The sequence below is a fragment of the Bos grunniens genome, chromosome 29 (assembly GCF_055505025.1).
Source record: "Bos grunniens cultivar Pamir isolate PY7600 chromosome 29, Bosgru_T2T1.0, whole genome shotgun sequence".
Lineage (NCBI taxonomy): Eukaryota > Metazoa > Chordata > Mammalia > Artiodactyla > Bovidae > Bos > Bos grunniens.
Genome location: NC_141193.1, coordinates 50,633,546 through 50,647,518, shown reverse-complemented (window position 1 = coordinate 50,647,518; position 13,973 = coordinate 50,633,546). Strand labels below are relative to the sequence as shown.

General features: G+C 38.4%; 1 protein-coding gene across 5 annotated transcripts in view; it reads right to left on the bottom strand.

Annotated features, from left to right (window-relative positions):
• Positions 1-13,973, bottom strand: part of MED17 (mediator complex subunit 17) — a 33,401-nt gene that overhangs the window by 14,151 nt on the left and 5,277 nt on the right. For all 5 annotated transcript variants that reach the window (XR_015157673.1, XR_015157672.1, XM_086384020.1 and 2 more), the window contains exons 4-8: positions 11,975-12,111; positions 11,800-11,884; positions 11,015-11,167; positions 9,391-9,521; positions 8,123-8,307 (exon numbers count right to left, since the gene is read on the bottom strand). Coding sequence is in view for 3 of the 5 variants with exons in the window: in XM_086384020.1 (XP_086240146.1) it covers positions 8,123-8,307; positions 9,391-9,521; positions 11,015-11,167; positions 11,800-11,884; positions 11,975-12,111 (691 nt within the window). In the remaining 2 variants the exon portion in view is untranslated. The remainder of the gene's footprint in view (positions 1-8,122; positions 8,308-9,390; positions 9,522-11,014; positions 11,168-11,799; positions 11,885-11,974; positions 12,112-13,973) is intronic.

The window sequence follows — 13,973 nt, the reverse complement described above, 5'->3', positions numbered from 1 at the left end:
CAAGTTCTTTAGTAAATGATGTACGGAAGAAAGAAAATCAGAGGGCGGTCCCAAGATGGTCGAGGAATAGGATGGGGAAACCACTTTCTCCCCCATAAATTCATCAAAAAATCATCTGAATGCTGAGCAACTTCCACAAAACAATTTCTGAACACTGGCAGAAGACACCAGGCACCCAGAAAGGCAGCCTACTCACTTCAAAAGGAGGCAGGACAAAATATAAAAGACAAAGAGACAAAAGAGTTAGGGACAGAGACCTGTCTTGGGGAGGGAGTCATGAAGGAGGAGAAGTTTCCAAACAGCAGGAAACCCTCTCACCAGCGGGTCTGTGGGTAGTTTTTGAGTGTCAGAGGGCAACATAACCAAGAGAGAGAAAAAAAAAAAAACCCACAAAATACACGCCTAACCGCAACTCCCAGGGGAGAAGCAGCCCGGATGCTTGCCTCCGCCACCAGCGAGCAGGGGATGGACAGGGAGGCGCAGGCTCTAACCTAAGGTGCAGCCTGGCCCGCACACAGAACAAAGGACTGAGCGATCACCAAAGGAGAGCTGGCCGGCTGCGGACCGGCCCCTCCCCCTGCCAGAGGCAAAGAGGCAGGTGAGCGACAGTCAGAGCCAGAAGGCAAGGGGCAATCTTGGCCCCAGGGCAGGGCAACCTCAACCAAATTGTGAGCGGGCTCCTAGTTGCTAACCATGTCCTCCTGGTGTCCTGGATGGCTGACACCTGCCAGGAGGGTTGCAGCCTGAGATTAGCTCACCAGAGGACACACACAGTACACCCAGGAAACTGAGCGTCCAGGACTGGGGAGGTGATTAAGACACACGGCCCACCTGGGTACAGTGTGCTTGCCAAGCACCTGGTTGCCGGAGCTGCTCGGACCTGGGAAGGGCACAAAATGCAGGCCCAGCCAAGTCTGTGCCCTTGTGGAGTACCTAAGAATCTGAGCAGCTTAGAGCTGGGAAGTGCACAAAATGCAGGGCCCGCTTTGGACAGTGCCCTGCAGAGCACCCTGGAGCCTGAGCAGTGTAGACCCGTAAAGCAAACGCCATGAGTGGGGGCAGACTCAGTGTGGTCCACATACTGCGAGCACTCCCCACATACGCCAGTGATATTTGTTTGCAGTGTTCCTCCCTCCCCACAGCACAATTGAACAAGTGAGCCTAAATAAGTAACCACCTTCACTCCCTTGTTTCAGGGCAGAAATGAGAAACAGAGGAAGCCAAATGAAGCAAACAAGAGGGAACCGCTCTGGAACTGACAGGTGCAACTGATTAAAACCCTGTAGTTAACTGAGAACTGGAGGGGGCCTCTGTACAAGGAACTATCCGAAACTGAACTGACCCCACACTGCCCGCAACAGCTTCAGAGAAATTCCTAGATATATTTTTACTATTATCCCTTTAAAAATTTTTAAGTTCTTTATTGCTCCTTTAATTTTCATTTTTATAACCTATTATTACCTTGCAAAAAAAAAGACCCTATTTTTAAAGCAAATTTCATACATATATTTTTTATAATTTTTGTGATTGATTTTGTTTTCTATTTTTAATATTGTATTTTTGAGACTCTATTCTCTACTCTAGATTTTTAATCTTGGCTTTCTGGTATTTGTTATCAATTTTTTACCTTTAAGAATCTAATCTCCAGTATCCATTTTCACTTACGGATGTGATTACTAGCTTGATTACTCTCTCTCCTTTTGATTCTCCCTTTTCTCCTGGTCACCTCTATCTCCTCCTTCCCCCCTCTCTTCTCCATGTAACTCCGTGAACTTCTCTGAGTGTTCCAGACTGTGGAGAACACATAGGGAATTGATTACTGGCTAGACTGCTCTCTCCCCTTTTGATTCCCCCTCTTCTCTTCCTGGTCACCTCTATCTCCCTCCTCCCTCTTCTCTTCTCCATGTAATTCTGTGAACCTCTCTGGGTGTCCCTCACTGTGGAGAATTTTTTCACCATTAACCGAGATGTTTTATCATCTGCACTGTATGGATGGATAAGTCTTGAGGCTACTGTAAGAATAAGACTGAAAGCCAGAGGCAGGAGGCTTAAATCCAAAACTTGAGAACTCCTGATCCCAGGGAATATTAATAGACTAGAGCTCCTCCAAAAGCGTCCATACTGACACGGAAACCAAGCTCCACCCAAGAGCCAACAAATACCAGAGCAAGACACACCAAGCTAATTCTCCAGCAAAGCAGGAACACAATCCTGAGCATTAAAAGACAGGCTGCCCAAAGCCATGCCAAACCCATCGATGCCCTAAAACTCACTACTGGACACTTCATTGCACTTCAGAGAGAAGAGATCCAGCTCCACCCACGAGAACACAGATGCAAGCTTCCCTAACCAGGAAACCTTGACAAGCCACTTGTCCAACCCCACCCACAGGGAGGAACCTCCACAATAAAGAGGAACCACAAACTTCCAGAAAGGGTACCCCAAACACAGCAATCCAAACAAAATGAAAAGGGAGAGAAATATTCAGCAGGTAAAGGAACACGATAAATGCACACCAAACCAAACCAGAGGAGGAGATAGGAGTCTACCTGAAAAAGAATTCAGAATAATGATAGTAAAGATGATCCAAAATCTTGAAAACAAAATGGAGTTACAGATAAACAAACTAGAGGCAAGGATTGAGAAGATGCAGGGAATGTTTAACAAGGACCTAGAAGAAATAAAAAAGAGTCAGTCAATAATGAATAACACAATAACTGAGATCAAAAGCAATCTGGAGGTAACCAACAGTAGAATAACTAAGGCAGAAGATAGTACAAGTAAGATGGAAGATAGAATGGTGGAAATAAAATGAAGCAGAGAGGAAAAAAGGAAAAAAGAATTAAAAGAAATGAGGACAAGCTCAGAGACCTCTGGGACAATGTTAAATGCCCCAACATTCGAATCATAGGAGTCCCAAAACAAGAAGACAAAAGAAAGGCTATGAGAAAATACTTGAGGACATAATAGTTGAAAACTTACCTAAAATTGGGCAGGAAATAGCCACCCAAGTCCAAGAAACCCAGAGAGTCCCAAACAGGATGAACCCAAGGCGAAACACCGCAAGACACATATTAATCATATTAACGAAGATCAAACACAAAGAACAAATACTAAAAGCAGTAAGATAAAAGCAACAAGTAATACACAAGGAGATCCCCATAAGGGTAACAACTCATCTTTCAATAGAAACTCTTCAGGCCAGAAGGGACTAGCAGGACATACTTAAAGTGATGAAACAGAAAAACCTACAACCCAGATTACTATACCCAGCCAGGATCTCATTCAAATATGAAGAAGAAATCAAAAGCTTTACAGACAAGCAAAAGCTGAGAGAATTCAACACCACCAAACCAGCTCTTTAACAAATGCTAAAGGATCTTCTCTAGACAGGAAACACAGAAAAGGTGTATAAACTCAAACCCAAAACAACAAAGTAAATGAGAGCAGGATCACACTTTTCAATACTTACCTTAAATGTAAATGGGTTGAATATCCCAACCAAAAGACAAAGACTGGCTGAATGGATACAAAAACAAGACCCCCATAATGCTGTCTACAAGAGACCCACCTCTAACAAAGGGACACATACAGAATGAAAGTGAAGGACTGGAAAAAGATATTTCACGCAAATGGAGACCAAAAGAAAGCAGTAGCAATACCCATATCAGATAAAATAGACTTGGAAATAAAGGCCGTGAAAAGAGACAAAGAAGAACAGTACATAGTGATCAAAGGATCAATCCAAGAAGAGGTTTAAAACAATTATAAATATATATGCACCCAACATAGGAGCACCAGAATAGGTAAGGCAAATGTTAACAAGTATGAAAGGGGAAATTAACAATAATAGTGGGAGATTCTAATACCCCACTCACACCTATGGATAGATCAACCAAACAGAAAATTAGCAAGGAAATACAAACTTTAAATGATACAATGGATACAGTTAGACATAATTGATATCTATAGGACATTTCACCTCAAAACAATGAATTTCACCTTTTTCTCAAGGCACACGAACATTCTCCAGGTTAGATCACATCCTGGCCATAAATCTAGCCTTGGTAAATTCAAAAAAACTGAAATCATTCCAAGCATATTTTCTGACCACAATGCAGGAAGATCAGATGTCAATTACAGAAGAAAAACTATTAAAAACCCCAACATATGGAGGCTGAACAACATGCTGCTGAATAAACAACAAATCACAGAAGAAATCAAAATATGCATAGAAACAAATGAAAACACGACAAACCAAAACTTATGGGATTCAGTAAAAGCAGTGCTCTGAGGAGGTTCATAGCAACACAAGCTTACCTCAAGAAACAAGAGAAAAATAAATAACCTAACTTCACACCTGAAGCAACTTGAAAAAGAAGAAATGAAGAACCCCAGGGTTAGTAGAAGGAAAGAAATCATAAAAATCAGGGCAGAAATAAAAGAAAAAGAAATAAAGGAGACTACAGCAAAAATCAACAAAACTAAAAGCTGGTTTTTTGAGAAGATAAAATAGACAAACTATTAGCCAGACTCATCAAACAAAAAAGCAACAAGAATCAAATCAACCAAATTTGAAATGAAAATGGAGAAATCACAACAGACAACACAGATATACAAAGGATCATAAGAAACTACTATCAGCAACTATATGACAATAAAATGGACAACTTGGAAGAAATGGACAAATTCTTAGAAAAGTATAACTTTCCAAAACTGAACCAGGAAGAAATAGAAAATCTTAACAGACCTATCACAAGCACAGAAATAGAAACTGTACTCAAACATCTTCCAACAAACAAAAGCCCAGGACCAGATGGCTTCACAGCTGAATTCTACCAAAAATTTAGAGAAGAGCTAACACCTATCCTACTCAAACTCTTCCAGAAAATTGCAGAGGAAGGTAAACTGCCAAACTCATTCTACGAGGCCACCATCACCCTAATACCAAAGCCAGACAAAGATGCCACAAAAACAGAAAACTACAGGCCAATATCACTGATGAACACAGATGCAAAAATCCTTAACAAAATTCTAGCAAACAGAATCCAACAACGTACTAAAAAGATCATACATCATGATCAAGTGGGCTTTATCCCAGGGATGCAAAGATTCTTCAGTATTCACAAATCAATCAACATATTCACAAATCAATCAACATACTTGACATTAACAAATTGAAAGATAAAAACTACATGATTATCTCAAAGGTGCAGAGAAAGCCTTTGACAAAATTCAACATCCATTTGTGATAAAAACCCTCCAAAAGCAGGCATAAAAGGACATACGTCAACATATTAAATGCCATATATAATAAACCCACAGCGAACATTATCCTCAATGGTGAAAAACTGAAAGCATTTTCCCTAAAGTCAGGAACAAGACAAGAGTGCCCACTCTCACCACTACTATTCAACATAGTTTTGGAAGTTTTAGCCACAACAATCAGAGAAAAAAAGAAAAGGAATCCAGATTGGAAAAGAAGAAGTAAAACTCTCACTGTTTGCAGATGGCATGATTCTCCACATAGAAAACCCTAAAGACTCCACCAGAAAATTACTAGAGCTAATCAATGACTATAGTAAAGCTGCAGGATATAAAATTAATACACAGAAATCCCCTGCATTCCTATACACTAACAATGAAAAACAGAGAAATTAAAGAAACAATTCCATTCACCATTGCAACAAAAAGAATAAAATACTTAGGACTAAATCTACTTAAAGAAACAAAAGACCTATATACAGAAAACTATAAAATACTGATGAAAGAAAATAAAAGATGACACAAATAGATGGAGAAATATACCAAGTTCATGGATCAGAAGAATCAATGTAAATGAGTATACTACCCAAAGCAATCTACAGATTCAATGCAATCCCTATCAAGCTACCAAGGGTATTTTTCACAGAACTAGAACAAATAATTTCAACATTTGTATGGAAATACAAAAAACCTCAAATAATCAAAGCAATCTTGAGAAAGAAGAATGGAACTGGAGGAATCAACCTGCCTGACTTCAGACTATACTATAAAGCTATAGTTATCAAGACAGTATGGTACTGGCACAAAGACAGAACTATAGATCAGTGGAACAAAATAGAAAGCCCAGAGATAAATCCACGCACCTATGGACACCTTATCTTTGAGAAAGAAGGTAGAATATACAATGGAGAAAAGACAATCTCTTTAACAAGTGGTACTGGGAAAACTGGTTAACCATTTGTAAAAGAATGAAACTAGAACACTTTCTAACACTATACACAAAATTAAACTCAAAATGGATTAAAGATCTAAATGTAAACTATAAAACTCTTAGAGGAAAACATAGGCAAAACACTCTGACATAAATCACAGCAGGATCCTCTATGACCCACCTCCCAGAGTAATGGGAATAAAAGCAAAAATAAACAAATGGGACCTAATTAGACTTAAAACCTTTTGCACAATGAAGGAAACTCTAAACAAGGTGAAAAGACAGCCTTCAGAGTGGGAGAAAATAATAGCAAATGAAGCAACTGACAGAGAATTAATGTCAAAAATATACAAGCTGATCATGCAGCTCAATACTAGAAAAATAAATGACCCAATCAAAAATTGGGCCAAAGAACTAAACAGATATTTCTCCAAAGATGACATACAGATGGCTAACAAACACATGAAAAGATGCTCAATATCACTCATCATCAGAGAAATGCAAATCAAAACCACAATGAGGTACCATTTCAAGTCAGTCAGAATGGCTGCTATCCAAAAGTGTACAAACAATAAATACTGGAGAGGGTGTGGAGAAAAGGGAACCCTCTTACACTGTTGGTGAGAATGCAAACTAGTACAGCCACTATAGAGAACAGTGTGGAGATTCCTTAAAAAACTGGAAATAGAACTGCCATACGACCCAACAATTCCACTGCTGGGTGTACATACCGAGGAAACCAGAATTGAAAGCGACACATGTACCCCAATGTTCATCGCAGCATTGTTTATAATAGCCAGGACATGGAAGCAACCTAGATGTCCATCAGCAGATGAATGGAAAGAAAGTCGTGGTACACATACACAATGGAATATTAGTCAGCTATTAAAAAGAATGTATTTGTATCAGTTCTAATGATGTGGATGAAACTGGAGCCTATTATACAGAGTGAAGTCAGTCAGAAAGAAGAAGACCAAAACAGTATATTAATGCATATATATGTAATTTAGAAAGATGGTAATGATGACCCTATATGCAAGACAGCAAAAGAGACACAGATGTATAGAACAGTCTTTTGGACTCTGTGGCAGAAAGTGAGGGTGGGATGATTTGAGAGAATAGCACTGAAACATGTATTATTACCGTATGTGAGACAGATCACCAGTCCAATTGAGATGCATGAAACAGGGCACTCAAAGCCAGTGCACTGGGAACAACCCTGAGGGTTAGGATGGGGAGGGAGGCGGGAGGGGGGTTCAGCATGGGGGACACATGTACACCCATGACTGATTCATGTCAATGTATGGCAAAACCACTACAATGTTGTAAAGTAATTAGCCTCCAATTAAAATAAATAAAATTTTTAAAAAAGAACAAAAATGAGCTTTGAAGTTAGGCCTAAATCCTGACTTTGCTTATCTTTTAGTTGTATAACCTTGAGCAAGTGGAACAACTTCTCTGAATCCCAGTTTTACCATCGTAAAAAATGTGCTAACACAACCTGACCCACAGCTAAGCATCAAATAAGTCAACATATAGGAAACATATAGGAGAGTGCCTTCCAAAATCCTAAAATGCGGGACAACCGAAAAATATACGGAAAGCTTCAAAAAAGGTTTCAACCAGTTCAGGAAAAGTAGCTCATGGACGGGTTATCATAGAAAGTTTGGTGTTCCAAGGCAGGTTCCTACTCAGCTGTCTTTCAAAACTTTAATGCCAAGTGTTGGAAACAAAAAAGTTACATGGGCAATAGATCTAAGGCTTCCCCAAACTTGACAGGGCCATCGACAACCATAAACTCTTATACTGCAGTCACCTCCCTCTCCCTGGGAAAAAAGATTAAAGTATGCCAAAAATAATGTACATAAGGTAACATAAAGAAAAAAGGACTGCAGTTTCAAAGAAAGATAGTAACTTTGTCCTTACCTACTCCTCAGAAATATATGCTTTGCTTGTTTAATTATTTTTTCCAGAAGCCCTTCACTTGACTGGATTGAATTAATTTCATTTTTATCAAAAGCTTGAGGACCAGAAAGTCGCATTCTCTTGTGGCCGAAAGGTGCACTTGCTGGATGTGGCATCATAATGGAACTCAAGGTCTGTTTATGAAACTGTAACAAGAACAGCCATTTTCAACAGCCAATACCCACATATTAACTACACAATGTTCGATCAATCATGGCTCAAAGTTTAGAAACACGAAAGCAATGTATTGGAAGCACATATAAAGGTAGTCTAGGCACACAGATAACATGTTAACATCTACTGCTGCTAAGTCATTTCAGTCATGTCCGACTCTGTGCGACGCCATAGACTGCAGCCTACCAGGCTCCCCCATCCCTGGGATTCTCCAGGCAAGAACACTGGAGTGGGTTGCCATTGCCTTCTCCAATGCATGAAAGTGAAAAGTGAAAGTGAAGTCGCTCAGTCGTGTCCAACTCTTAGCGACCCCATGGACTGCAGCCTACCAGGCTCCTCCACCCATGGGATTTTCCAGGCAAGAGTACTGGAGTGGGCTGCCATTGCCTTCTCCCAACATCTATTAGGCTATGCTAAATGTGTTGCTAAAGAAAAGGGTCTCTCTCCAGCTGTCGTTAGTTTTTATGTTAAAACTTTTATAAAAAACAAAAATAAATATTCTTCAGTAAGTCCCATTGACAGAACACATGCAATCAGTAGATAGTTATTCTACTATATCCTGGATTAGAGGTTGTAAAACCTAGGTACAACAGAACCACCTTAGGAATATAAAAAAAGTACTGATCCTTGCACCATCACAACTAACTAGACCAGATCTTGGGGTGAGGCATGGGCGGATGGAATATATATTCTTATTAGAAGATTCTCAGGACAGTTCTAAATAACCTGTAAGTAGAATGTATCCTGAAATAATTCAAGTAATCCTGTTCATAGGCACTGGCAAGACATTTTCCGATTACCCAATCTGAATCAACCTTTAGCATGCATTTCTTACACCTCTCTATAAAACCTGTGGTAGAATAGAAGCTATGCTTGGCCACAGAGACCATATTCATATTCTCTGTGTTCCCTGAGCCCATAACAAGATCTTTCACAGCACAACTAGTGAATGTCATTGCTTTATGAATAACGAGGACTCAGCAGTGAGAAGGTTGTGTACTTTCACTGCTGTACGTACACTTAGCACAATGCAAAGAAAACATTTACTTCATTACCTCTCTAATCAGTAGATGCAAATTATGCTCTAGAACATAAAGATGGTCCTCTGGACTTTGCTTCTCAGTAGCAGATTTTGGGGATTTCTTATCATTTGAAGAATGGCACAAAGAAATAGATAACTGCAAGCCTATTTATAAAAATAAGTAGGACAGACATAAATAACCTATAATATGGAAAAGCACAAACTATTTTCATAAAGTATTATCACAGCCCATTTTCAAAAGATACATTCTGAACTTAAAGAGGAGGCTTTTGTGATTAACATTTTTACACCAAAATGACTAACCATGAATACCATAAACTACCATGTATTCAATTTCTACTGACTTATAATGTGGCTGCTGACCTTCAGTTATGGCTAAAGACAGGTGAACAGAAACTGTAATTTGTTACTTCTAGATTTTAAATTAAAAAATAAAACAGAGTTAATATCTGGTATTACTGACTAGAAGACCTTCCCTGTTCCCATGAGAATCAGGATGAAATTTTTCCCTCCAGAAACCCATTCTCTTAACAAGATCTAAGAAGATACTCAGAATTTATGTAAAAAAACAAGTGGAGTTAATTAAAAATTGATCTCTTGTTAAATCTGTTTCTGAAAAATATTTTAAATCCAATTTCCATAAATTTAGGATATTATGGATATTTAATTAAGCATCTTCTAAATAGAAACACTAACTGAAAAAGATACATGCACCCCAATGTTCATAGAAGTATTATACACAATTGCCAAGGTATGGAAGCAACAGATGAGTGGATAAAAAAGATGTGGTACATATAAATACAATGGAGTACTACTCAGTCATAAAAATTGACATTTTGTCATATGCAGCAACATGGATAGACTTAGAGAGTATTTTGCTAAATGAAATTAGAGGAAGACAAATGTTGCATGGTATCACTTACAAATGGATTCTAAAAAATAAAACAAACTAGTGAATATAACAAAAAAGAAACAGACACACAGAGAACAAACTACTGGTTACTAGTGGGAAGAGGGAAGCAGGGAGGGGCAACATAGGGGCAGAGGATCAAGAATACACAAAAGACCTTGAAGAATACATCAAACGGTAAAACTACTTGTGATTATGAATGAGTTTTTTGCTTCTTGTGTTTTTTTTTTTGTTTCCTATTATGCACATCTTAACTTTTATGAAATGAATGTTATTTTTAAAACTTTTTTTAAAAAAGTAAAAACTATGTATAAAATAAGTTACAAGGATCTATATTCTATAACTATAAATGGAATACAACATTTAAAGATTGTAAATTGCTATGTTGTACACCTGAAACTTATACATCAACTATACCTCAATACAAAATTTAAAAATATTTTAAAATTAAGCATTTTCTAATTGACATCTCATCTAGATAATATGAGGACCTTAGGAAATCTTCTACAAATAGTGTTGGCATAGACACCTCAAAGCAACTGCTACCTAATAACAGGTTTGCTAGGGCAAACTTTTAACAGATATTGTTTAAAGCCAGGAGTGACACCACTACACAGAACAGTCAGCTGTTACTATTCCTTCAACATACCCAAACTGCTACCCTCTTTGTCCTGGCCCCCAAATCACAAAGTTTTAATTATCACTCAAAAGGGTAGGCTGCACTTACTTGGGAAGGGCTGAGAGATAATCTGATTTTTCACCACAATGTGAGGGATCTGTGATTTAATTTGAACAGCTTCCCGGGAGAGCTGTGCAAAAATTTCTTTACATAAGAGAACATTTTGTGCTGCTTCTAATTTTGTCTGCCAATGTGGGGAACCTGAAAAACAGGGAACATGCGTACATAGTCATTACCCAATTGTTATTACTTTTTTAAGATTTGTGTTGAAGTAGGTCTTCATTGCAGGTCTTGGGCCTAGCTACCCTCCAGCACGTGGGATCCTAGTTCCCTGACCAGGGATCAAATCTGTGTACCCCCTACTCCCAACCACTGAACCAGCAGGGAAGTCCCTTAATTACCTAACTATCTAAGGCATTAACTAGCTTAAATGATGATCTAAATACGCACAACAAAAGTTCAGAAAACTATGTATTACAGCATACCCTTTCCAAAATATAGAATTTTTTACTTCTTCTACACAGAGAAAAATGGTAAATAAGTTCAACCTTTCAAAAAAGACTGCACAGGAATTCCTTCATGATCCTGTCATGAGGATTCTGCACTCTCGCTGCTGAGGGCCTGTGTTCAATTCCTGGTCAGAGAACTAAAATTTTACAAGGTGCATGGTGTGGCGAAAAAACAAAAGGACTGCACAGCTATTCACTAATAATTGATTAACAAATTATAAAGTCATATTTCCAATTGCTCTTATTTAAAGTACCTATTTTTCCTAACTATATTTACTTTTAGTCAGGGCAGACAAGACCAGAAGTTAGAGAACAGAACTATACCTGGTTTGGATTTAGGCAAAGGTCGTTTGAAGAGGTTAACTGTGCCAAGGTCACCTATGTCTGGAGCCTGTTTTTGAATTGAAACCTATGTGAAAATAATAACACAAAAATATGTTAGCTAATTAGCTTCTGGGCTATTAATAGGAAATTACTTGAAAAATACTTAGACAAATACCCTGATATATGCAGACCCTTCTAAATCACTAGGAATCTGGACATCAAGGGGACAGTAATCTTCAGGTATCTTCTTGTCTAGATCAATATCTGTATTCTTTATTACTTCAAATGTACCATGATGGGGAAACAGAGACCCTAATGGGATATTAAAAACAGGAAAATCAAAACAGTTAACATGTTTATTCAACAGAAATTACTGAGTATATAATAATATCTCACCTACATATCAGTGAAGTATACATTAAGTTCCCACCAAAAATGTGTGTTTCAGGGGGGTGGGGAGGAAGAGGCATGGTAAGCAAAAAGAAGAAAGGAAGCAGGAGAAAACAGCTATTTACCTTAAGAAAAAAATAACATGTCTTAGTCTAATGGTATCATTATAAGAACTCCACAGGCTATCCAAACTGTTTTATTCCAATGGAGTTTTGATAAAATGAATATAATTCTAGACTATATATACATATATATATTCACAGTAATATAAGTAATATAATCTACTTACACAGATTTAAACCTTGGAGACTAAACACTTCTGGAGCTCAGCCTCTGTAATAAGGTTGCGACTGAAGGGTTCTGAATTCAACAAGAGAAGGACAAAAAGATAGCATATACACCACTTTTTGTCAACCAACTCCTAGACTTTATGTGATGTCTTTGTATGTAGTGCATAAGTTTGAGATAGCTGCCCTGGGCTGCTGAATTACCTAAGGAAGGTGTAGATAAATGTAACTGCTATATTATAATACAAAAAGATGCTCAAGATTTTCTTGCAATTAAAAACAGAATTTAATCAAATCCTCTTACAACACAAGTAACCGTTTCAGGTAAAGTTCTTATGCATAATTATTTGTTGAGAAGAGCTTACAATGTCCAGAGCCAGAAAAGTACTGCTTCTATAAACATCTATTAAAATGTAAAAATGTCTTTGTCATCTTAATTCATCTTCTGATGGAACTTTACCATTAGAACTCAAAATGTCCCAATTCACATCAATACTAAGGCATACAGGTCCTTGAGTTAACCACTTCAAATTATATTCCTTTAATCTGAAGATACTCATGGCTTGCTCTGGAAAATGAATCCTTTTCAAATATCACTCCACTACTGTTATCTCAGTGATTACAGCCAGTGCTCCTTGCTTTTTTTAATCCCTTGACACTCAAGAGCTTTTACCCCATTGAGCTGTGAATCTTACAAACTTTTACTGTACAGCTCCTCTGAATACACTTCAGCAGCTTAAAGACATTGCCACAATTGCTTTGAGAAACCTGCTATTACATATTATAGTTCAACAGCAAAGAATTTATACCAGAAGATGTGAAGTCAAGACATCCAACTTTGTTATACACTCCAACAAAATATATTCCTTAAGTTAGGGTTGCAGCCCTGGCTAAATGGAAAAAAAGGTGAAGTGTTTTCACCATTATATCTCTTTGCTGCCGCTGCTGCTAAGCCGCTTCAGTCGTGTCCGACTCTGTGCGACCCCATAGACGGCAGCCCACCAGGATCCCCCATCCCTGGGATTCTCCAGGCAAGAACACTGGAGTGGGTTGCCATTTCCTCCTCCAATGCATGAAAGTGAAAAGTGAGAGTGAAGTCGCTCAGTCGTGTCTGACTCTTTGCAACCCCATGGACTGCAGCCTACCAGGCTCCTCCGTCCATGGGATTTTCCAGGCAAGAGTACTGGAGTGGGGTGCCACTGCTTTCTTACCCAGGAGTTAAAAACAGCTTACCAGACTTAAGGAAGAAAAACAGAATAAGAAAGAAAAGAAATGTTTCTTTTTTTCTTTTATGCTCAGTGTTTAAGGTACTGATCAAACTCCCCAGCTGAGGAGTCCAGTCCCGCCTCCTATTTCTGACTAAAACGTCAAATATGGTTCAGGGTGTGTTAGCACATAAACTCTATCTCTGAACTTTCTGTTAACTGAACCTAAAATTTTTTCAAATTAACTATATATCTTTATATATGGCTGACTTCCCAGGTGGCACCAGTGGTA